At 41.4% G+C, this 25128-nt stretch overlaps 1 protein-coding gene across 1 annotated transcript in view; it reads left to right on the forward strand.

Annotated features, from left to right (window-relative positions):
* The window catches only part of LAMC1 (laminin subunit gamma 1), a 117627-nt gene that overhangs the window by 82982 nt on the left and 9517 nt on the right, over window positions 1-25128 (forward strand). The window contains exons 5-24 of the mRNA XM_065936173.1: window positions 33-221; window positions 1040-1157; window positions 1527-1625; window positions 1712-1848; window positions 2218-2340; window positions 2432-2621; window positions 2932-3044; window positions 5256-5477; window positions 5599-5787; window positions 12207-12452; window positions 12910-13063; window positions 13672-13814; window positions 14822-15000; window positions 16083-16239; window positions 18813-19018; window positions 19456-19535; window positions 21362-21499; window positions 22000-22144; window positions 23820-23969; window positions 24239-24353. Coding sequence (XP_065792245.1) covers window positions 33-221; window positions 1040-1157; window positions 1527-1625; window positions 1712-1848; window positions 2218-2340; window positions 2432-2621; window positions 2932-3044; window positions 5256-5477; window positions 5599-5787; window positions 12207-12452; window positions 12910-13063; window positions 13672-13814; window positions 14822-15000; window positions 16083-16239; window positions 18813-19018; window positions 19456-19535; window positions 21362-21499; window positions 22000-22144; window positions 23820-23969; window positions 24239-24353 — 3093 coding nt within the window. The remainder of the gene's footprint in view (window positions 1-32; window positions 222-1039; window positions 1158-1526; window positions 1626-1711; window positions 1849-2217; window positions 2341-2431; window positions 2622-2931; window positions 3045-5255; window positions 5478-5598; window positions 5788-12206; window positions 12453-12909; window positions 13064-13671; window positions 13815-14821; window positions 15001-16082; window positions 16240-18812; window positions 19019-19455; window positions 19536-21361; window positions 21500-21999; window positions 22145-23819; window positions 23970-24238; window positions 24354-25128) is intronic.

Genomic DNA, 25128 nt, shown 5'->3' on the forward strand with positions numbered 1-25128 from the left:
ATGTGGATCTGACTTAACGTTTTGGCCAACAGCCTGTGACTGCAATGGCCGATCGCAGGAATGCTACTTTGACCCTGAACTATACCGTTCCACGGGCCATGGTGGCCACTGTACCAACTGCCGGGACAACACAGACGGCGCCAACTGTGAGAGGTGCAGGGAGGACTTCTTCCGCCTCGGGAGCAGGGAAGCCTGCTCTCCCTGCCACTGCAGTCCTGTTGGTAAGTGACAGCCAGGGTCTGCCTCAGCCCGATGGGTTGGGAGACACAACAAGCATTTCCTGTATCTCCAGGAAATAAAGCTTTGCTTCCTTAGGATTCTCACAGGTTAAGTACAGAAGAGTGAATATTGTTACACTGCGTCAACGATTTGGCATTGGCCTCAACTCTCTTTAACCAGGTGGAACCTTTAGATGACTTTCTGGTGTGTATAAAGCTGGGATTGGCCTGAGTAATGGTTTATAAATAATTAGCAGTAAGATCGTTGAGACCATTTGAACTTTTGACTGTAAAAGGTTGTTTAGCTGCTCCGTGAGTTCTTCCTTGTTAATGATTTTGTTTAGTCTAACCTCCTCAGAGGACTAAACTCCTGCAGCAGGTTGCTGCGTGTTCAGAGGAGCCGAGAGCTCTTAGTCTGTTCTACTTTTCTAGGAGTTTGAACTTTATTTTTGCTGTTGCTGCCTGTATATACTTAAATTCTAGACACAGGCCCTAAGGAGCCTGTACTTGTCCACAGTGACTGATTTTGCATGCAGTTTATCATGGGTACAGAGTTATTTGTTAGTATTTTTCAATAATTATGAGTAGATTCATCTTAGGGTGTGTCTGAAAAGTTTAAATGTCATAGTTTAAAGGGGTATGGGTTTTGAGGGAGTTCTGTTTTAAAATTTGATCTTTATTCTCTTGGTTACCATCTAGACACTGAAAACCAATCTACATACTGAATTTCAAGCATTGTTTTTAGTTACCAGTTTTCTTTCTTTGAGACATTAGTTTTACTTACCTCTCTGGTGGTTGACATTGAGTGCTTTATATTTCAGGTTCCCTCAGTACACAGTGTGATAGCTATGGCAGATGTAGCTGTAAGCCAGGAGTGATGGGGGACAAGTGTGACCGTTGCCAGCCTGGGTACCATTCTCTCACTGAGGCTGGATGCAGGTAAGATTTTTTAAGGGGGCAGAACCCAAGTGTAGCTGATTCTTAGTAATAGATCTTGTAGCTTATCTGCAGCTATATAAACATTCCCCCCTCCCATAATAATTATCACCAAGATTTAAGGCTTCTCGCTGTAATGATGATCCAGGATTGTTTTGTACAGAAATGAAGCAGTTTTTAATGTCTAAATGTGATGGGTGTCCTTGACTGAAATAAAATCCAAATACAAAGATGACTTTAGGATTCATTTTGCTTTTTCATGTATTTCTTTTTTTAAAAAAAATCTATTAGCATGTAAAACAAAAGACTGATTTGGAGCAAAATTTCTTTATCCTCTTGTTTCATTGTTTCACTCCGTTTTCCATCCAACAGGCCGTGTTCTTGCAATCCTTCTGGCAGCATAGATGAATGTAATGTTGAAACAGGAAGATGTGTTTGCAAAGACAATGTTGAAGGCTTCAATTGTGAGAGGTAGCTCATTCTTTCTCTGGTTGCGTTGTGTCTTCTCTCATATTTCAGATACAAAAAATACCTGATTGTATCTTAATCTCTTTCAGATGCAAACCTGGATTTTTTAATCTGGAATCATCTAACCCTAGAGGGTGCACCCCCTGCTTCTGCTTTGGGCATTCTTCCGTGTGTACAAATGCCGTTGGCTACAGCGTTTATTCTATAACCTCTACCTTTGAGACTGGTAAAAGACCTTTCCTTCTGTCCCCTAGAATTTTGAGCCTAGGCTTACAGTATTAAAAAAGTCAGTAACTCTTTGAAGAGTTTTTGAGAATATCAACACTTTTTTTTTTAATGTATGTGATTTTTGTTTGGCTTTTAATTTAATGAAAACATATACAGATGGTTTTAGAATTTACCAGTGAGTATAAATGTTATATAAAATAAAGAAAAATACAGCTTCAGAGGTATAGCATATATAGGCACTGTTACAGCTTCCATCTATTCAAAAACTTTCATTGATGACTTTCTGTATATTTTGTGGAATATAGAGGACCTGAATTCAGGATGTTTGCAAGGTAACTGCACTTGTGTTTTAATCCTCTGCTTGTAGATGAGGATGGGTGGCGTGCAGAACAAAGAGATGGCTCTGAAGCATCATTTGAGTGGTCCTCTGAGAGGCAGGATATTGCCGTCATCTCAGACAGCTACTTTCCTAGGTACTTCATTGCTCCTGGTAAGTAAGGCTCGGAAACCTTGTGGTGTGGTATGTGTGTGTGTTTATTCCTGACCTCATGTTCTTGCTCACCATTGTGTCTGCCTTCCAGCGAAGTTCTTGGGCAAGCAGGTGTTGAGTTATGGTCAGAATTTCTCCTTCTCCTTCCGCGTGGACAGGCGAGACACTCGCCTCTCGGCAGAAGACCTGGTGCTTGAAGGAGCTGGCCTAAGAGTGTCTGTGCCCTTGATCGCTCAGGGCAATTCCTACCCAAGTGAGACCGCTGTGACATACGTCTTCAGGTAAGACAGTTTGGTTTATTAAATCTGACTTGACCAGAATTATAAAAGTGGTTCTTTATCTAAGCGCCTCAGGCCTCAAGGTGTGTATTAAAGAGAAACGTTGGGGTTCTCGATGTGACTTTGTAAAAGGGCACTTGCCCCCGTTTATCTGTGCCTTTTCCAGTGGTATGGTCAAACCAAAAGACTCATCTCTGACGGGGTTAGGCCGGCAGAGCAGTGCATCGTGGGTGGCATGGATGAGTAAGAAATACTTTCTCAGCTCTCAGAATTGTCCTCACAGAGGTTAACATGCCCCTTCCTTTTTCTCTAGGCTCCATGAAGCGACAGATTACCCTTGGAGGCCTACTCTTACCCCTTTCGAATTTCAGAAACTCCTGAACAATTTGACCTCTATCAAGATTCGTGGGACATACAGTGAGAGAAGTAAGTTATAATATAATTAAGATAATCATTTAAGATGATGATTAGGAAAAAGGATCCATAATCAAAAGCTTATCTCTAAAGTCCTAATGTAAACCTGATCCTAAAGAAGTGGTATAATAAACTTCCTCATCATACATGAATTGTGTATAAAAATAATGCATTTAGAAACCTCTCTTAAGGACCTGGAGAAAATTATCCAAAAATTAGTAAATGGTGTTGTCTTATAATGGGTAAGCCTATTGAGGTTACATTATATATATAATTAGATTTTTCTAAGAATCCCAATATAGTTCTACTGGCTCACATTACTTAACCTCCATTTCTTTTTACTTCTTCCTATGTAATTATCAAGCCCTTTTAACTAAATCAATTATCAAGCCCTTTTAGCTAAACGATGAAAAGTTAAAATTTACTGAATGAACGTTTGTTATAATTTTAGATAAACAAAGCTGTTTTTAAGTGTGCCTTTAAATTGTTTTCCTGTAATTTTTTAGAATAAGGACCTATTTCTGTAGAAAGGTAGAGAATGCTGGGGGAGAGGAATCAGAGCACTGGTGTGGCATCAGCAGCTTGGATGTGTTGATTTTTGAGGTGCCTGCATGAATATCCAAATGACAATGTCTTATAAGTAGTTAGAAATGTGGATGGGACTTAGTTGGGGCTGGAGATTTAGAATCAAAGAGTTGTCAGCGTATGGGCAGTCATTTTTAAACTTGGAAATATGACAAAAAATGTAGGGAGAGAAAAGAAGCAATCCTGGAAACATGGTTATTTAAGGACCTTGATCTGAGACTCAAGAGAAAAAAAGAAGTTTAAGGAAGTTAACAGATTGAGAAAGACAGTACAATTGGATTTTGTTATTTGGCAACTAAAGAATCATTGGTGACTTTTTATTTTAAGAGAAATGTTGGAACAAGTTAGATTGCAATGATTTAATTAAGTAAATTAAATTACAAGTACATTTGAAGATGAAGTAAAATATTCTTTTAAGAAGTGCAGCTTTAAGGGGAGGAAAAGAGATTTTAATTTGGGACTAGGGACAGACTGAAGGAAGAATACTTTTAGGATGGGGAGACTTAAGAATGTTTGGAGTTGGAAGCACTTTTAACAGTGGAGATATCTTTCATGATCTAATGTTGAAAAAGCCCATAAATATATTAAAAGTTAAACTAAGTACAAGGCAGAAATAAGAGATGTCCTTTAACCTCAGTTTCTCATTTTCTATATAAACAAGTGATATTTCATAACATGGGGAGATACACTTAAAAGATAAGACTGTAAGAGATAGTAATGGGATGGAAATTAAAGGGAAACATGCTGGTATAATAAAAACTTGGCCCTTCGGGAGGATGTTCCTTTTGAGCCTGTCACATGCACTGTTAGGCTGGATGAACCTTTGAGCTAAGCCAATATAGGGCTCTCTCTATTTTTATTTTCTTTTGAAAACAAGAAAGTGTTATGATATATGGCATAATGGCATTATGGCTCTGGAGTAATTATGTTTGTCAAAGTAGCCCTGATTATTCGAACTTGTTTAATTATTTCTGCTATTTTATGCAGGGCAAAAAATACAGTTGCGTGGTCCTTACTGACAGGTGCTTTCGCTGCTTTCCAACCCTTAAACTCTATGATCACTGCCTGCTTTTGTGGCAGAAGAACAGAAGCATGGCTTCGTGGCTGTAGCCTTAGACTCTTCCTGTTCCCAAATTCTTCCATCTCTTCTTGCTCCAGATCATTGCCCAGTGCTTTTCGTTTTTCACTTTGGTGATTGGGTGCGTGTGCTAAGTCACTTCACTCATGTCCAACTCTTTGTGACTCCCGCAAAGAGTCTGTAGCCCTCCAGGCTCCTCTGTCCATGGGATTTCCCAGGTGAGAATACTGGAGTGGGTTATCATTTCCTTCTCCAGGGGATCAGATTGGGAGAACTGTAAAAATGAAATTTCTGTGTGCATGTCTGTGTGTGTGTGTGTGTGTGTGTGTGTGTGTTTAAAAAATAAGAGTTTGATATACTGCCATTCCAGATACTTAGCACCAGGTACCACATAATTGATCTAAGTGGTATTTTCTAGTTATCTTCTCCAGTAGATAAATTAAACAAATGGTTGGCTGTCTCTGAAATTTTGAATCTATCCTTTAGCACTGATGAATTTTCATGAAGTTTTGGAAAACGGAAGCCAGTTCAGTGATCCTCTTTCCCTCCTCCACACACAGGTGCTGGCTATTTGGATGATGTCACCCTGTCAAGCGCTCGTCCTGGGCCTGGGGTCCCTGCAACTTGGGTGGAGTCCTGCACCTGTCCCGTGGGATATGGAGGGCAGTTTTGTGAGATGTGCCTCTCGGGTTACCGAAGAGAAACCCCGAGCCTTGGCCCATACAGTCCGTGTGTGCTCTGCACCTGCAACGGGCACAGCGAGACCTGTGACCCTGAGACAGGTGAGACGGTGGCCTCTGGGGACTGCTAGACCTCAGTTCTCCTCAGCAGGCGGGTCAGGAATGCTCACTGTCTTGTTCGCTTGGACACGTGCCTCCTTCTCAACACCTGCTCTCCAAATAGGTGTTTGTAACTGCAGAGACAACACGGCCGGGCCCCACTGTGAGAAGTGCAGCGATGGCTACTATGGAGACTCGACCGCGGGCACCTCCTTCGATTGCCAGCCCTGTCCATGTCCCGGGGGCTCCAGCTGTGCCGTGGTCCCTAAGACCCAGGAGGTGGTGTGCACCAACTGTCCTACCGGAACGACCGGTGAGTCGGCTCTACCCGCAGAGCACCTGGGAAGGACGGGCTTTGGAGGTTAGGGTTTTTCTGGTTTGGTTTCATGATTAGTTTTCCCAGTAGCAAAAGTTTTGTCGGAAACAGGTTTATTATGGATTCATAAAATGCATATATGATATTAATAACAGCTGATGTAATAATTATGGCCAGGTGCTTTTCTAAGTACTTTAACATATACTGCCTCATTAATCCTCACAGCCCTCTGAGATAGCTTCTTGTATTATCCTCAGGTTGTTCATTGCTGTTTAGTCGCCAAGGGGTGTCCAACTCTTTTGTGAATCCATGGACTGTAGCCCACCAGGCTCCTCTGTCTGTGGGATTCTCCAGGCAAGAATACTGGAGTGGGTTGCCATTTCCTCCTCCAGGGGGTCTGCCTGACCCAAGGTTCCAATTCGAGTCTCCTGCGTTGGCAGGCAGATTCTTTACCACTCAGCCACCAATATTTATTTGGTTGCATCAGGTCCTAGTTTCCCTGAGCAGGGATCGAATCCACATCCTTGGCATTGCAAGGCAGATTTTTAACCACTGGACCACCAGGGAAGTCCATCCTCAGCTTATAGCTAAGAACACTGAGGCACAATTAAGTTACCTGTCCAAAGATGGATGGCTGGTCATTGAAGGAGCTGGAATTTCAACCCAGGCATTCAGGTGCCAACGATGATGATTTACTACAACATACTCTCTTATAAGATGTGGTTCAAAGATTTTCAGTTTGTGAGCGCCCAGTGATTCTTGATGTAAAGCGGCATTTAAAAATTTTTTTCTCTAAATAGTTGTTTCAAATGTATCAGAGCCCATCACATTTAGTTGGGAATAAAATATTTTTATAGCTTTGAATATATACCTCTGTTCCCATTCTCTGAGCTTCTTTCTTTTTATAAGAACACTGAAGTAGATCTTTGCTAGCTGCTCAAGGAGCTGCCTGTGCTGGTTGACAGAGGAGACTGGGGCTCACAGGTGACAGTTCCCCTTCTTCCACTGACTTTAGCCTTCATGTAATAAGAGAGGTTCTGGCCAGCCTTCCAGCCTTTGACTCCACTATAAGCTGTTTGTTCAAAAAATATTGCTACAGAGCGTGAACATAAACAGAACAACTGAAGCACCGAGCTCATAATCTGCATCTCTCTTGTCTCATCAAAAACACTCTTTAATTATTGGGAACCATGAAAACACTCTACCTTCCTTCCACTCCTCCCCCTGACCCCACACTGAGCGCCAGGCTGTGCCACGCAGGGAGAGCCAGTCATTCGCTTAAGGCAGTTGAGGAAATGAGAAGTAGAGGTTAGTATAGAATTTCATATTTTTAACTTTTCTTTTTGTTGTTGTCGTTTATTAAAAAAAACCAAACAGCGGCCCGGCAGAGTCTCTTACAAACAGACTTCCCCAGCCTCATTCCCCACCACCTGCTTCTGCACTGGTACCCTCTTCTCCAAGCCTCCTGGTCTTGTCTTCCCCCAGAGCACCCGACTCTGGCCTGCCATGAACTGTTCTTTCTTTTGAATGCTTACCCGGACCTTTTACCCAGATCTCACTTTTCCTAGCCAGCTCCTAACTCTTCTGTGGATTGAGTTGCAACTTCCCTTCCCCAGAATGGTTTTCCTCAATGAATCCTTTCTGTGCTACTGCCCCAGGTTCTTAGGACCCTTTGCTCTGCTTTCGAAGAGTATAGTAAATATCTCACATTCAGGGTCTACACTCAGAAGCATTTAACACAGCATTTTGGTAAAAGATCCCTCTACTCATTGTTACATCACTGGTCAATGAGCTGAACAGTTAAGCACTGTGGAGTCGTTCTCATGTCTATACTAACTAGTACAGATGGTGAAGTAAAATTATTTGGGATGCTTATGGAAAGATGGAATATCATAGAAGATTTTAGAAAATGTTATATTAGTCACTAATTAAATGCTTCTCACAGAACGTTTGTGAAATATACAGTTGATTCTTGTACATCACAGGTTTGAACTGCATGGGTCCACTTATATGCAGATTTTTTTCAATAGTAAATACTACAGTACTATAGTCCATGGTTGGCTGGATCCATGGATGTGAAATTGTGAATACAGAGGAACCACAGAAGGTGGGGGCTGGAATTTCAGAGTTTATTTGTGGATTTCTGACTGTGCAGGGGGGCGGTCAACCCCCCCACTCCTTGCATTGTTAAAGGGTCAGCTGCATTTGTTTTGTGAGGTATCACCTGGATTGAAGAAAATTATCTATAGCAGTTCTTGAGGATGTTAATTAGGATATAGAAGTCTGCATGAAACCAGCACAGAACCTGTTAAAAAAAAACAATATTATCACTCTATTTTCCTACATCCTGCTTTGCTTTTTATAGCACTTTTTAGCTGCTCAATATTTTTATGTGTATTCATTTGTTTATTACTTATCTCCCCCTTCCATCCCCAGAGTTAAGGTCCTTGAAGCAGGGACTTTGCTCTGTTTTATTCATCTTTGTATCCCTAACACCTGAAATAGTGTTTGGCGCATGTGTTTGTTGAATGAGTGTGAGTATTTATTAAATAAATGAATAGAACTTGCAGGGGCAAAGTAAGATGCTCCTCACTTAGAAGACTGTTGAAGGATATGAGTGACTGATGATAGTCACTGAGATCTTCATGCATGATTCGCTTCTGCATTTAATACTTAAAATGATCTTTTCAGGTAAATTAATAATACTAATCTTTTTTCAACAAAATTGTTTGTGTGCATGGCTTTGGGATTATGAAGATGAATAAAGGAGGGTCCCTACTCTCCAGGGTCTAAAAATGGAGGGAAGCACAGAGATCATTTTCATACAGTGAGGTTAGTTCAGATAAAGAAATGCACTCAAGAATGCTAAAGGAGAAAAAAGACACCTCTCCTGGTATGGGAAGGATAATAAGAGAAGTCTATAAATTGCCCAAGTCATGTAAGTAGTACAGCCTGGATTAGAACCTACATCCTAGACTCTGAAACAAAGGGGCAGGCTAGCTATAGCTTTGGAGGATATTTTGCAACGAGAGCTTTTATGTACCATGTAGCTCTGTTTTGACTTTTCTAGCAAGTTTCTTAATTGAGTTTTAGTCAAGACAGGTTTTAAGACATTTTAATGTTTATTTTTGGCTGCGTCAGGTCTTAGTTGTGGCAAGGGCATCTTTCGCTGCAGTGTCTGGGTTTCCCCCTGGTTGCGGTGCGCGGGCTTGATAGTTGCAGCACACGGACTTAGTTCTCCCACAGCATGTAGGGTCTTAGTTCCCTAACCAGGGATCAAACCTGTGTCCCCTGCATTGGGAGGCAGAGTGTTAACCACTGGACCACCAGGGAAGTCCCTAAGACATTTAAAATATGGATCATATCTAAAAATAAATAAATAAATAAAATACGGATCGTATCTAAACTAGCTAAATTACCTGATGAAAAAGCAGAACTAAAGTACTGTCTTAATCCTACGCTGGAGAAGGATCTCGTGTCTGGAAACTGTTGTATTTACCTCAGAGGCAAAAGGGCCCCTAGCTTCCCATCCCCTTTTAACATCCTGTCTTCACGTCCTGCCCCATCCCCAGCTCGGTCTTCTGTTACCTCATCATTGGTCTCTGTTTGCCAGATGCAGTGGTCCGTTTTCTGCCCTTGTCTGACCTGGTGTCTCAGCAGCACTGGACACTGCTGACTACTCTGTTTGCTCCAAAGAGTTTCTCCTCTTGCCTTTTGTGACTCTTCCCTCTCCTTGGTTTTCTTCTCCCTTTCTTCTCTTCTTTTGTGTCTCCTTCGATCACTTCTGTTTCTGAGCCTGGGGTTTTCTTATCTGTATTCTCTCCTTAGGTGAGCACCTCTCACCTTTAGGCTTCAAAAGCCCCTCCTTGCCCATAGCTGGAAAATCCATGTCTTCAGCCCTGACCTTGCTCTCTCAAGGGCCAGCTACCTACTTGCTGTCTCTACCTGGATGGTGGGTGGGGAGCCTTCCATCTGCCCCTCCGTATCTATGCTCTGCGCTGCTCCACCCTGATGAGACCTGTGTGTGCTGCAGCACATGGCCACCTGCACTTGGTGGGACGCACATAGGTCAGAGAGAAAAAGAGGAGGAGGGCAGAGTATGTATTCCAAGGCCCTGTCTCTGAAGGGTCTTTCGGCTCTTGGCAGGTGACCTTCTCCAAGCAGCTCTTTCTGATAAAGTTAGAAACTATTAGGTTCTGGTAACTGCTCACCCCCTGAGGTCCAGGTTATGGACCCCTGCATTACTATCCCAAGTGCTACACTCTACTTGAGATGTCTCAGCACCCTCCCCTGCCTTCTGTAGATGCTGTCTTTCTTAACTCTGCTCAAGTGTTGTTAGTTTGAAGGTGCCAAATCTTTTCTGTTGTGATTTTGAATCAGACAGCTAAAGGAATCTCAAATTTAAGCAAATCCAAGCTAGGTCTTTGATTGTCTTCAGTTCTGACTCTGTTCCTTCCCTAGTCTTTATCTCCATCTACCTATTTGCTCAAGCTAAAATCCTAGGCTTATCCTTGACTCTTCTTTCTTTCATTTTCTAGGAGTCAGCCAGAAGGTGTTATTATCTCAAATCTGACCACTCTTCACCACTTTCACTGGTAACCACCCTGTCTGACACCACGGTCATCTCTCACCTGAGATAGCCTCCTAATTTGCCTCCATGCTTCACTCTGCTCTCCTACAACCCATTCCCCATATAGCAGCCAAAATGATACTTTTAAAATGTGACTCAGAAAAATAAATAAATAAATAAAATGTGACTCAGATCTCATCACTTAGAAACACCCCCTCCCCCAATAGCACCGCATTGCACTTTAATTTAAACCCCGTTTCCTTACTGTGCCCTACATGGCTGCTCTTACTGCTTCTACAAGCTCATCTTGCTTTTCTGGAACATTCTTCCCTTGGATATTATCATGGTTTATTTCTTGTGTCTCTCCATTGTCATCCCAGTTAGCTCCTCTTACAGAGGAACCACCCAATATGAAGTAACCCTTGACCTATCTCTCTTATCATATTTTCTGTTTTAACTTTTTTATGCGTGTCGCTGTCTGATGTGGTCTTGTTTGTTTGTCTGTGAACTCATCTGCCTCAGGGGCAGCACAAGTCTTGTGAGAGGAGAGACCTCATCCACCCTGTTCTCCACGTTGCCCTGGACAACCCTAGAACAGTCTGTGCATGATAGATGCTCAGACAGTATTAAAGGGATGAGTAAATGAACAAACCTCTGTTTCTCCAAAAGAAGTTTAGGCTAATTTAGGCCCAGTTTGGTACAAAGATACCAAAACACAACTTGAGCTGATAATGGTGAGCAAGTGGAAAAGGGAAGGATGAGGAGCAGTGAGTTTAATGTAGTGGGAAGAGTCCTGAATGCTAGTTCTGTCTCTTTTATTATTAGTTGCTTGGTTGTGGGCAAATTTCTTAGCTTGTCTGTTCCTTTCTTCATAATAAGAATGAGTAGCAAATGATGATCTCTGAGGTCTCTTCTGTGCTGGCTGACACTGCTCACACAAGGATTAGTAGATTCCTTTTATGTTTTAAGAAAATGATCCTGCCAAACCAGCTATATGGGACTTCCCTGGTGGCTCAAATGGTAAAGAATGTGCCTATGATGCAGGAGACCCAGATTCGATCACTGTGTCAGGAAAACCTTCTGGAGAAGGGACTGGCAACCCACTCCAGTATTCTTGCCTGGAGAATTCCGTAGACAGGGGAGCCTGGTGGGTTATAGTCCATGAGGTCGCAAAGAGTCAGACATGACTGAGTGACTATCACTTTTTCAACTCTGTTGTATAGGGAATGAATGATATGAAGAGTCATTTTCAGGGACTTCCCAGTGGTCCAGTGGTAAAGAATCTGCCTTCTGATGCAAGAGACATGGGTTCAATCCCTGGTTGGGGAACTAAGTCCCACACACCACAGAGCAACTAAGCCCATGCGTTGCAACTAGAGAGTTCATGCGCCTCAACAAAAGATTCCGTGTGCTGCAACTAAGACCCAGCACAGCCAAATAAATATTTTTTTAAAAATCATGTTTATAAAAAGTGTCATCTTTCAGTTTTCTCAATGTTATTGACAAAAACAAGCACAGGTGAATGTGCCAACCCTTGGGGCTGGAAAGTTTAGTGAAGCCTCATTTATAAAGCACTCTTAGGGCATGATTTCAGTTAATCCTCAAAGGCTGGAGAAAGAGGCAAACTGGGTGCTGTCTTTCTGAAGAAATGGAGATGTGTCCAAGGTCACCCCAGTGGCCAGGCACCATGCCAGAGCTGCAGCCCAGGTCTTCTCTCCTAGGCTGGTGCTGTGTCCATGGCACCGGGTAGCATTGTGCCTGGTGATTGCTCCAGGCTGTCTGTAACCAGTGGCAGTAGAAACATCTAAGGCCTTTCTCTGGTAACATCAGATTGTCTCACACGCAGGTAAGAGATGTGAGCTCTGTGATGACGGCTACTTCGGAGACCCTCTGGGTAGTAACGGCCCCGTGAGGCTTTGCCGCCTGTGCCAGTGCAATGACAACATCGATCCCAATGCAGTTGGGAATTGCAACCGCCTGACGGGAGAATGCCTGAAGTGCATCTATAACACGGCCGGCTTCTACTGTGACCGCTGCAAAGATGGATTTTTTGGAAATCCCCTGGCTCCCAATCCAGCAGACAAATGCAAAGGTAACCAGCCATCAGCCAAATCCTCTCGCAGTTGCACTTATTCATCCTGAGCGTCACTTCATGGTCTCTTTAAATATTTACAGTTGTCTTGGTCTAATGCAGCGCTGTTGCATAGAGGTATAGTGCGAACCACTCACGTAATTTAAATTATTCTAGTAGATACAGTACAATAAAGAGAAGCAGGTTAAGTTAATTTTGACATTGTATTTTATTTGCCATATCTAACATATTATCATCTCAGCAAGTGATCAATATAAATGGTTGAGATGTACGTTGTTTTTTCCCACACTGCTTCTTCCAAGTTGAGTGTGTGTTTCACATTGGCAGCGCATCTCCGTCCGGTGACCGGTGACTGCTGTATTGGACAGCATGAGTCGAAAGACTGTTTGTGTCGTTTACACTTGAGCGTTCCTCTGGGTGATGTGCATCTTTTGCTGTCTGTGTCTTCCTGCCGTAGCCTGTGACTGCAACCCCTACGGGACGGTGAAACAGCAGAGCAGCTGTAACCCCGTGACCGGGCAGTGCGAGTGTCTGCCCCGCGTGACCGGCCGGGACTGCGGCACTTGTGACCCCGGATTCTACAACCTGCAGAGCGGGCAGGGCTGTGAGAGGTAAAGCGGCGGGTGCCTTTGGTGCGGGTAACCTCGGCTTTCTTTTATTGTCACAGGTGCATTTTTGTAAGTTATATTTCCGCAGTTGGTTTGGCTTTGTTCGGGAATTGAGTGCCTGAAATAGGCAAGGCACCCTTTAGAGGCGATGCTGGAGAGCTGTAATGAAGTAATGAGAGCAGAGAGTGCAAGGCAGTGGCACCAGCTATGTCAGCATCACCTGAGCAACATTTGTTTAAAAAAATGCAAATTATAAAGTCCTTTCTGAGACGTTTAGAATCGGACCTTCTAGGGTTTTAGAGGCTGAGAATTCCCATTTTCAAAGCTCCAGCCCAGCGCCCATGCAGTGCCAGGTTGGAGAGTGGTGGGAAGTGGGTTTAGTAGTGGAACAGCATTATTTGTGTGGGTTAGGTTAGAAAAAGAAGATCTGAGTAGAGCTCATGAAAATTACTGGAACCTCAGGGGTATAATAACCCTTAACATCTGTCATCATTAAAGCATTCTGTTTTCTGATACAAAATTGTATCAGTCCTATGCTGAAAGAAAAAAAAGAAAGGTTTGCTGAAAGTCTGTTTTACTTACCTGAGAATTTTCATGTCTTCGTTTATTAGGTGTGACTGCCATGCTTTGGGTTCCACCAACGGACAGTGTGACATCCACAGTGGCCAGTGTGAGTGCCAGCCTGGCATCACCGGTCAGCACTGTGACCGCTGCGAGGTCAACCACTTTGGGTTTGGACCCGAAGGCTGCAAACGTAAGGGGCGTGGGTGGCATAGAGGTCTTCAGTCCCCTCTCATTCCCGTTAGAACTGTGAATCCAATACATTTCACCAGCCTCCATGTAGGCCTACGGCTCACAGTCAGGGCTATACCCAAGTCCTCAGAGATGCTTTATTTCAGAAACATGATCCATTTGTAAAACTCGGAGGACCGAAAGTCTCTCTGGTTTCTTAGCAACCACCCAATTTATGTCTTCTTTTATAGTGTTTCTGTTTCTTCCTTTTTCTGGTCTTTCATATTTTCAAGTGATTACCCTTTGATTACCGAGCCGCCTCCTGTGCTTAATGAAACTTTTTAATTGATCACATTCTTCGTGCAGATAATGAAGCTGTGAGGGACTCTGCTCAGACGTGTTTGTTGACTTACTGACTGCAGTTGCTTCCCACCCTTGGGGCCTTTTTGGTGCGCTTACATGTCCACATCTGCTGCTCCTTGGCATAAACACTTGCCTGGAATTAGGCCGCAGAACAGTTTGGGTTTTTGCTTTCTGAATTCCTTCGTTTCTCCTGTGGAATGCAGCATAGGTCATTGACTCCGTTCAGAGAACAACATGAGTAAACAAACTACAAAATAATGGAAAATCAGCACTAGCATTTGGGTGTTCTAGTTCCTTAGAGAAAGGAAAAATTAAAAGGTTGGAGAGATGAAGGTAGAGATGAATTCTTGGAAGTGCACAAAAAGGGCACTTTCTATAATGGACTGATTTCTGCTTCATAGACTGATTAGTATAATTATTCAGTCATAGGAAGTGTGCCCCCTCCAAAAGATGCTTACTTTACTTTAAAATTTACTGTTGTTTTAAAAATGTCTGTCTTCTCTGCTGAGCAGGCATAACCAGTTAAATTCTCCTAAATCAGCCTGTTTTTCACTAAGCATCTACTTATAATGAGAGTACAGTTGGCTTATTGATATCAGTCTGAACTTAAAGAAAATGCACTCCTGTTTTTTCCTTATTATGTACCCTTTTCCCTTTATTCTGCAGCCTGTGACTGTCATCCTGAGGGGTCTCTTTCCCTCCAGTGCAAGGATGATGGTCGCTGTGAATGCAGAGAAGGCTTTGTGGGGAATCGCTGTGACCAGTGTGAAGAGAACTATTTCTACAATCGGTCTTGGCCTGGCTGTCAGGAATGTCCAGCTTGTTACCGGCTGGTGAAGGATAAGGTCAGCTGTCAACAGTGCATGCATTCATTCATTCAGCAGACGTTGAATGGGTACTTCCTATGCTCTCAGCTCTAGAGAAAAAATGGTGAACCAGATAGACCCAGCCCCTGTTCTCAAGGGCTCAAGTGCCGACTGGGAGACACATAATAAAAACTAAATACTGACTGAGATAAGTATAAGAAAGAATGCAGAGAATAACTGGGGAGAACTACTTTCTATAAAACCTCTGTGGAAACTCACTTAAGGTGAGATCTTAAGGATAAGAAAGAGCAAGCCAAAGGAGAAGTGATAGGTAGGCTGTTCCAGGAAGAAGGAACGTGGGCTACAGAGGCCTTGAAGCTCTAGGGTATCTGGATCCTGCTGAAAAAAGAGGGAATGGTCTGTGATAAGACTGGAGAGGTTGTTAGAGACTGCTTATGTTGCACCATGTTGACCAGAGTAAGAAATGTAGATTTTATTCAAAATTCAATGGGAATGCACTAAAGAGTTTTAAGCTGGGAAATTCAGTTTATACTTCAAGAACACTCTGCTCCATGCAGTTGGATGGTTAGGAATAGGGCAAAAGGGAAAACTTAGACTGAATTAGATAAATATGTGTGTTCAACAAGGCAGGATATAGGAGAGGGTCAGGATAGGGAAAGAGAAGAATCAAGGATAGATCTTGGGTTATTTTGCTTAAGGTAGTTGGAGGCACTACTTATTGAGATGGAGATGATTCAGAGAATACATACTTAAGAGAAAAAAAATCAAGAGTATAGTTCTGGATGTTAAGTTGAGAATACCTGTCAGAGAGCCAAGTGGTGATATCAGGAAAGTAATCTCAAACAGGAGAGAGCGATCAGAACTGGAGAATCATCAGCTTGCAGCTTGCAGGAATCAGCCTGACAGTTTTTCTTTTGAAACCAGAGAAATGAGGAAAAACTACACATGTTATCTACTTAAAAGTTTACATACATGGAGTATGTAGACCTCCACACTTATAGAGCACCGCTTTGATTATTATTTCTGCAGGAAGTACAATCAAGTTCTTCAGGAAAGTTTATACATTCTACCTTTCCTTTTTCCTTTTTCATTATGTCTAGGTTGCTGATCATCGAGCAAAACTCCGGGAATTAGAGAATCTCATTGCAAACCTTGGAACTGGGGATGAGATGGTGACAGATCAAGCCTTTGAGGATAGACTAAAGGAAGCAGAGAGAGAAGTTACTGACCTCCTTCGTGAAGCCCAGGATGTCAAAGGTACACGAAGTTAAACAAGTGGGTAATTTCCGTGAGGTGGGCCATCTTTAGATGTGGCTCTTAGTTCAAGGTTAAATAGTATGGTTTTATAAAATGCTTTCTCAGTTTTTAAACTATGTTTAGAATATGAATGATTTTATTTGTTAGAAAAGAATTTTAAGTAGAAAAGAATTTGTCACTGTTTTAAGATACACTAAGCAGAAAATAATTCTCCCATTACATCAAAATGGCTAGATGTTAAAACCCAAGCATTTTATAAATCCTTCTATCAAGGTGCTCACTGTTGGTCTGAGGTTACTTTTGTGTTGAATTTTCTCCATCGTTGAGATCCAGTTGCTCGCCAGATATTCACTGCAAGTGTGCGTTAACATTAATACACTTGGGGCCGCAATGATCAACTTCCCTATTGACTCCATGTCCACTATGAGTTAGAGAAGTCTTTTTGTCAGGGTACGGGTCAACGAAAACTAAATATATTGCTTACTTCCTGTTGTAAATGTCCCTAAGATTTTATAAAATGATTGAAGTATAGAAGGAAGAAATTGGATATATCTGGTTTGGGAAAGTTTGTTTAATTTTTGTAGGACAGTCCAGAAATTGTTCTATGAGGTAAATTTTTAGAAATGGAAAAATAAAATGAGATGTCAAAAACATGTTTTTTGTTTCAGCTGTTACATTTTAAGTCTTAAACCTAGATTAAGAAGAATTTATGGGTTTCCTGTTCTGTATAAATAATGGTGGGGTTTTTTTTTAGAATGTTAATTTTTCAAATTTTGACACACATTTTTCCATTAACGTATTCTCCTGTAACAACAAATTCATATCTGTCCTGCCATATCTGTTGAAGAGTTGAATGTGGGGTTGTCGTTCTTAAGCGCTGATCAGCCACCTGAGAGGTGGGGTGTGGCACACAGCTCTGGTGCCAGCATCTTGAGCTCAGTCAAGGGGCAAGAAAGCAAGGTTGGCCGGCACTGCCACCCATCCAGGCTCTACACCTCGGTGCGGCCACAGCACATTGGGCTCCTTTCAGCCACAATGACTACAGCCTTTCCTCTGCCTGAGAGGATGATTCTGTGGGATGAAGCTCTAATGGGAGCCATGGCCACCGCACTTCCCCCTGAACCACCTCAAGGATGGGAAGCATAATGAGTTCCTGCTTCTGCTCGCTTTGGGAGCCACCAGAGTGAGGCTGGGGGTTAAAATCCATGCCCACTGAGTCCTGGCTGACTTTTCCCACTTAGGTTCAAACTAGCTGAGAATAAGAATGTCTTCATAATGATTTATCCTTTCAGACTCTCCCTAAGTTTTCATATGTAGTTTAAACTTGTGTTTATTCTTCGGTTTTGAAAGGAGATTATGTGGTACATGTGGACACTTGAAATTAGAGGGCTTTGAAGTGATCCACTTAGGTTATCTCTTCCCCTTTTGGGGGGATACTATTGTTTCTCTAAAGAACTGGCCAGAGAGATCAATAGGTTACCTTCTTGGAGTTTGAAATGGAAGGGGCTTCTATAATTTCATTGGCTGCTTCCTAAATCTAAGTGATTCTCTGTGATTTCAACTTGCTTTTTCTTTTGTGTTTTGTTAAAAGTCTTTGGGTTGTCAAAGAATTGTTTAAGTAATATCTGAACAGGGTCATTCTGTAGTTAGATGAGCATTTTGCAGTCTACCAGCTTTGTGTGTATATTGATTGGGTGACCTTGCTTCCAAGATGCTATTTTCCAAGCCTGTGTTCCTTTGTTGATCTTGACTTCAACTTCTCATCTCTTTTACATACCTTGGAAAATTCAGATACCAACACTAGCATCATGCAGAATTAAGAACTGGTCAGTTTGAATAAAATTGACTTAATGACTCCTGTATATTAATATAACCTTATGACATGTGAGAATTTTAATAATGTCAGAATTATCTTTGTATGGGCTTATATATGTTTCTTGATTGATTAGGGTACAGCTATGAGGTTTAAATTGAATGGGCAAAATTAAGAAAGAACAATTCAAAGAACTATTCAAAAACAGAGATCAGTCTGAAATTACGTGGATGTGTGGGGTGCAGCAAGAGTCTACATAGTTTAAAATTTTAAAAATGAATTTAAAGTGCTGTATTTCAACTTCTATTTTGAACTGAGTTTTTTCCTAGTTTAGAAAACTGTCCAGCTCTCAGGGCTGGTAGTGCTTTTACCAACATTGTATTTTTATGATTCAACCTTGGATGTGCTGGAGTGTCAAAATCTTTGCTTCATTAGACTATGTTTTGAGTGTCTTCTCTTGGCCAGCCATTGTAGAAGACTGGGATGCTGTGTGGAGTAGGAACGGAGGGGCTCGTTGCCAAGTGGGAGAGATGGTGTGTTCATCTCCAGTTAAACACAACGGAGACCGTGGTTGAATGTAACAGTGGTGGTTCTGCTAGGCACGGTGAGGACTGACCAGCTCTGCTGATGGCTTCGGGAAACTTGTCAGAAAGATGCTATATTTGGAAGTGTGATGAGAAGCAGTGCCTCAGGTTTCATATGAGATGATGTGCCCCCCCTTCAGATAATTTATGAACTTTCTTCTGCACTGCTATTGCAGATGTAGACCAAAATCTGATGGATCGCCTCCAGAGAGTGAATAACACCTTATTCAGCCAAATTAGCCGTTTACAGAATATCCGCAATACCATTGGAGAGACCGGAAACTTGGCTGAACAAGCACGTTCCCGGGTAGAAAGCACAGAGCAGTTAATTGAAATCGCATCCAGAGAACTTGAGAAAGCGAAGGTTGCCATCGCCAATGTGGTGAGTGACGGGGACAGTCTGAGGTGGGACTGGGGGGGTCCCATGGTCATTCACAGCAAGTCTTTTACTGGGAGTGGAGTGCTTCCTCAGATAAATTGACTCCTTGTATCTTTTTATTTGTCTCTGAACATGGAGGAAGAAAGCCACATTGCTCATAGTTGCCTTGAAATAGTTATCCCAAACTGAATTAAAACCAAAGGACATCTGGGTCCTGTCTCTAGTTTTGGTCCTTCTAGGCAATTTAAGCTTTCTTTATTCTCTGCTGAAAATAGAAATAATAATCTGTAGTCAAGGATGCTGGTATTAACTGAAGATCTCTTAAATAAAGAGGCATTCTTTCTCTAAATAATACTGATAAAAATTTAATTTTGACACTTGTTTATTAATATAAATAATCCCCTCCTTTGAGATCAGTGCTTTGTTTACTTCCTCTTCAGTCAATCACTCAGCCAGAGTCTACAGGGGACCCCAACAACATGACCCTTTTGGCAGAAGAGGCACGGAAGCTTGCTGAACGGTAACCTCTAGATCCCTTTTTAATGATTAATTATGACTTATGGCATGTACATGTTCCATCCTACACCCACAGACACTTCCCACATAATTACTTCTGCAAAGTTTACTCTCTTTTCTGAAATGTTATGTACTGTACTCTGAAAAGAACTACATGTACTCTTTTGTTCCCTTCACTTTGATATTAGAATATTTATTTTGAATATTAGAATATGATGGTTTAGGGGGAAATTGTATCTACATATCTAAAGAAAATTTAGATTTTTAATTTTGAAACCTTAATCTTTAATAGATAAGCTCAGAACTTAGCTGCTTTTTTAAGGTTTTTGATTTAAAAAAATTTTATTTACTTTTGGTTGCACTGGGTGTTTGTTGCTGCACGTGTTCTTTTCTCTAGTTGCAGTGAGTGGGGGCCGCTCCTTGTTGCAGTGTGGGATTTCTCGTTGCGGTGGCTTCTCTCGTTGCGGAGCACAGACTCTAAGGCACGCAGACTCGGTGGTTGTGGCTTGTGTGCTTAGTTGTTCTGCAGCATGTGGGATCCTCCCAGACCAGGAATTGAACCCATGTCCCCCTGCATTGGCAGGCGGATTCTTAACCACTGGACCACCACTGAAGTCACTTGTCATTGTTGTTGTTGTTTTTAATTTTGAAATTTTTAACAAAAATGTTTTCAAGTTTCGGTAGAAAACATTTAATAACCCATAGTACACGTGAAAATTAGCCAAACAGATCATTTCACTCCTGATTAAAAGTAATGCAATTTCTTAAGAAGACTTTAAATTGTAGAAGGCATTAAGTTAAAGCATTTAGAAAAAAATAAAATTGCTAAAATGTAGTCCTTGTGAGGGCAGGCGTTTTTGTGTGCTTTATTCATTGCTGAAGTCCCAGTGCTTGAAATAATGTCTGACATATAATAAGTACTCAATAAATGTTTATAAATGCATTGCAGAACAGTAGACCTCATGGGTCTAGGGTGCTTAAGTAAAACCTGATACAATTTTAGCCTCAATATCTGAGCAACTGCATTGGCTTCTTGCTTTAACATATGTGCTCTCTTTCTGTTCTTTGTAAATGTGAGTGTGTGAACTGCTGTAATTTAGTTCATAGAACATTCATGGTTTCAGACCTGGATTTTCTGATTAAAACACGACAGCTGAAAACATTAGAGAAAGCTCCCAAGAAAAATTAGGTCTTAGAGATAAATTAATTGTGGTGTACTTCTTGCATGAAATTTGAAGGAAAGTTTATCAGATCAAAAAGAATGGCCAGGTATTGCAGTGTGACAATGTAATATGAAATTTTAGAGCTTGAAAAAAAACCTTAGCAGTTACTCAGCAGTCCCAGTCGACGTGTTCTTTGCCATTTGGCATTGAATTGCTCTTCCTAGGTTGCATGTGAGAAATCTAAATAGTCAAAGGGGTTTTAAGATTAGGTAGTAATGAACCAGAGTAGCCATTAAAGATGAGGTCTGAGATTTGTGTTTATGACTAGAGAAATGAGTTCTTGCCAGCATACATAGCTTCATGTATAAATATTTTTAAATAATTAAAATTAAAAGTAGTTTTTAAGAAGTAAAAGCATTTGTCCCTATATATTTTATATCATTAATCTTCCTGGAAAGTGTCATTTTCTCAGATTATAGAATGCTTATTTATAAACTCAGTCCCACTGAAATGATAAAATTCCAAATGTATAAGACTTTTCAATATTTGTGGAACTCTGCCCGCGGTAGTATATGTATAATAATAAGGTAAGCTTTACCTGAATTCTGCTTCTTTCCCTATTCAAAGGTTCTGTTTCATGACTTGTTTTTCCTGTTATGTTATATAGCCATAAACAAGAAGCTGATGACATTGTACGAGTAGCGAAAACAGCCAATGATACCTCAGCTGAGGCATACAATCTGCTTTTGAGGACCCTAGCAGGAGAAAATCAAACAGCACTTGAGATTGAAGAGCTTAATAGAAAGTGAGTATAATTTAAATTGTTCTTGTAAGTGGCACCAGTTCAATGAAGAATTAAATGCTGGTGAATTCAGGCCAGACATTCATGCAGTAAGGTATCTTTTATTAATCATACTTTTGAAATGATGCAGTAATTAGAGCAAAGGATCTAGAGCCACAGAGATTTTATTTGATCCAATTGCTGTATCAGCAGAGAATGGTAAAGACTAGCCATGATACTTAAAATTCTGCATAAATGAGAAAAGAAAAAATATCACGGAATAAGCTACGTATATTTAAAAGGTGTCTGAAATAAGAAAGCGTATGGTATATTATATGCTATAAAGTGATGAGATAAAACAGAAATGTAAGCTGTATTGGTATTAAATAATAGAATTTTAATATAACATTTCTTTGAAGTTTTGAAAATACTGTCACAGTGATTTAAACTAGAATGAATCTGGTGAGCATTAAGATGCTAAAAGGAATGTAGGTTTTCATTAGGTCACGTCTTTTGCTCTTTAGGTATGAACAAGCAAAGAACATCTCCCAGGATCTGGAGAAGCAAGCTGTCCGTGTACACGAGGAGGCCAAGAAGGCTGGTGACAAAGCGGTGGAGATCTACGCCAGTGTAGCCCTGCTCACTCCTGTGGACTCAGAAGCACTGGAGGTAGTGGGCTGACAGCCTGCCTGCACAGACCTGCCGCCCCCACCCTCTCCCCACCAAACGCACACCCGCACGCCCCCTCAGTCTGGGGGGAGCGCGCTTCTGACTGCCCCTCAGCTGTCATCAGGCCCTATTGAGTTGGTCAAAAGGTCCGTTTGGGTTTTTCCATAAGATCTTATGGTAATGGCCCACCCAATACCTCCTCTGACCTCCCGTTGACTCACTGGTAAAGTCTAGATATGTTAATAAACGCCGACCCTCACCCCATACAAGGAACAAGCTCACCCCTTTCAGTGAACGAGTGAGCAAGGTAGCCTGTTACTTGTTCTCTGCTGCAGCAAGGGGCCCCAATAAAGCCTTGCCTGAAAAAGGAGAGCTTATTGAGGTAAAATAATCCTGTGAGTATAAACATTAAATAGAAAAGACTCCTTTAGTGATATGAATAATCACTCCTAAATTCAAATTATATTTGACACCTAGATCGTTGCTCCCAGGCACTATCTGCTTTTGAACAAGAGAGAAATAATAGTGATTTAAATGAAAGAACTGTGAGGATGCTTTGGGGCAGGCGAAATATTTGGCGATTGATGGTATTTTATTTCACCTGTACTCTAATCATGAATCCTCACACCAGGTTCTATATAAATGGTATATTTTTTACATTAAACTTGAAATATGTTAAGTTTCCATTCGTATGTCTGAGGTCTTGACTTTGTTTTTATCATAATGTTTTAAATCTCTTCAGACATGTGCATACTGTTGTCATTGTTGTTCAGTTGCTCAGTCGTGTCCGACTGTTTGTAACCCCACGAACTGCAGCACGCCAGGGTTCCCTGTCCATCACCATCTCCCGGAGCTTGCTCAAACTCATGTCCATTGATTTGGTGATGCCATCTAACCATCTCATCCTCTGTCATCCCCTTCTCCTACTGCTTTCAGTCTTTCCCAGCATCAGGGTCTTTTCTAATGAATTGGCTCTTCACATCAGGTGACCAAAGTATTGGAGCTTCAGCTTCATCATCAGTCCTTCCAATGAATATTCAGGATTGATTTTCTTTAGGATTAACTGTTTTAATCTCCTTGCAGTCCAAGGGACTCTCAAGAGTTCTCCAGCACCACAGTTCAAAAGCATCAATTCTTTGGCTCTCAGCCGCCTTTATGGTCCAATTTTCATATCCCTACATGACTACTGAAGAAACCATAGCTTTGACTATATGGACCTTTGTTGGCAAAGTAATGTCTCTGCTTTTTAATATGCTGTCTAGGTTTGTACATACTTATGATTTCATATATATGGAATTTGACAATAGGCAAAACTAATCTATGATGATTTAAAAAACAGACCAGCGACAGCCACATTGTTGGAGAGGTGGGTGGGGAAATGGACTGGAAAGAGACACAAGGGCATGTCCTGGGCGGAAATACTGTGTATCTTGATTGGGGTTTGGTTACACAGGTGAATATATTTGTCAAAACTCATGAAACTGTGCATTTCACTATATATAGGTAGGATATACCTTCTTTTTTTTTTTTTTCTCTTAAAAAAGTCCATAAAATCTTGCCCTGTGCTATTCTTTTCAAAACTATCTACTAAGTATTACAGAATTACTGAGGCTATCTTTTGAGCAGTTTAGGTTGTTTTTTCGTAACCTATGTGATCTTAACTTGCTTTTCATAGAATGAGGCAAATAAAATCAAGAAGGAAGCTGAAGATCTGGACCGTCTGATTGACCAGAAGTTGAAAGATTATGAGGACCTCAGAGAGGACATGAGAGGCAAAGAGTTTGAAGTAAAGAACCTTCTGGAGAAAGGAAAGACTGAACAGCAGGTTGGTTTGCTTTGCAGATTGCTTCATTTCATGAGGCAGAAATTGAAATTGTCTGACTGTAAGCTGTGTCTGAGCCATCACCACAAATCACAGAAGCAACAAAATACACAAAGAAGAAATCAGAGGAGGGTGCTATGCCAATGCCCCGGCCTAACCTGCTGTATGCTGGCTGGTGTCAGAGTGGGGTGGCCTGGAGCTGCCTGGTCTGTTAGGGGAGAGAAGGGCTTTACCTGGGAGGCTTTGTCCTCTGACCTGCCATGTGTTTGCAGACTGCCGACCAACTCCTCGCCCGAGCTGACGCTGCTAAGGCTCTTGCGGAAGAAGCTGCCGAAAAGGGACGAAACACCTTACAAGAAGCCAATGACATTCTCAACAACCTGAAAGGTATGAGAGGGTGAGGTCACAGGGTAAATGTCCTCCGTTAGGCTGGTTTTCTTTCTTTTGTAAAAGATTTTTACTGTGAGATTTTCTGACCACATACGGTATGAGAGATAATAGTATAATAAATCCTGTATACCTGTCATTCAGATTGAACAGTTAAGATTTTTACTGCACTTACTTTATCCCCCAACACCTTCCCTACCTTTTTTATGTCAAGTATTTCAAAGGAAAATCCCAGAGCTCATGTCATTTTACCCATGGCATGAAAACCAAAAAAAAAAGTATATTTCTTATAACCGAGATACACCTATTTATCTGCTTAGTACTGGTAAATTGAGAGTATCTTTAATGTTTTCTGCCAATTGCATCTCAGTCTTTGTTTTCTTTCTTTACCCAAGATAAAAAACAACTACACTCAATTCATTGTATAGCCTTGAACTTGCCTCTGATAGATATAAGTTCTGTAAATACAGAAGCTTTACAGGATAATGGTTGAATGTATGGGCTCTGTGTCAGTGGGTTTGAGTTAGAATCCCTGATCTACCTCTACCTCTTACTGTGAATCCTTGAAAAAATGATCTACCTCTTTAGTCCTCAGTTTTCTAATGTATACCAACGATGCAGTTACAAAAATTCATGAAGCTCTGAACTCAGTACCTTACACATAGCAAACACAGAATCAGCTGCATCTTTCAATATTGGTTAAGCTGAAGGTGATAGCATCCTCGGTTCTGCATGAAAATAAATGCCTCAAGTGAGAATTTGCCTTGCAGAAGCA

The sequence above is a fragment of the Muntiacus reevesi genome, chromosome 5 (assembly GCF_963930625.1).
Source record: "Muntiacus reevesi chromosome 5, mMunRee1.1, whole genome shotgun sequence".
In the NCBI taxonomy this organism is placed as follows: domain Eukaryota; kingdom Metazoa; phylum Chordata; class Mammalia; order Artiodactyla; family Cervidae; genus Muntiacus; species Muntiacus reevesi.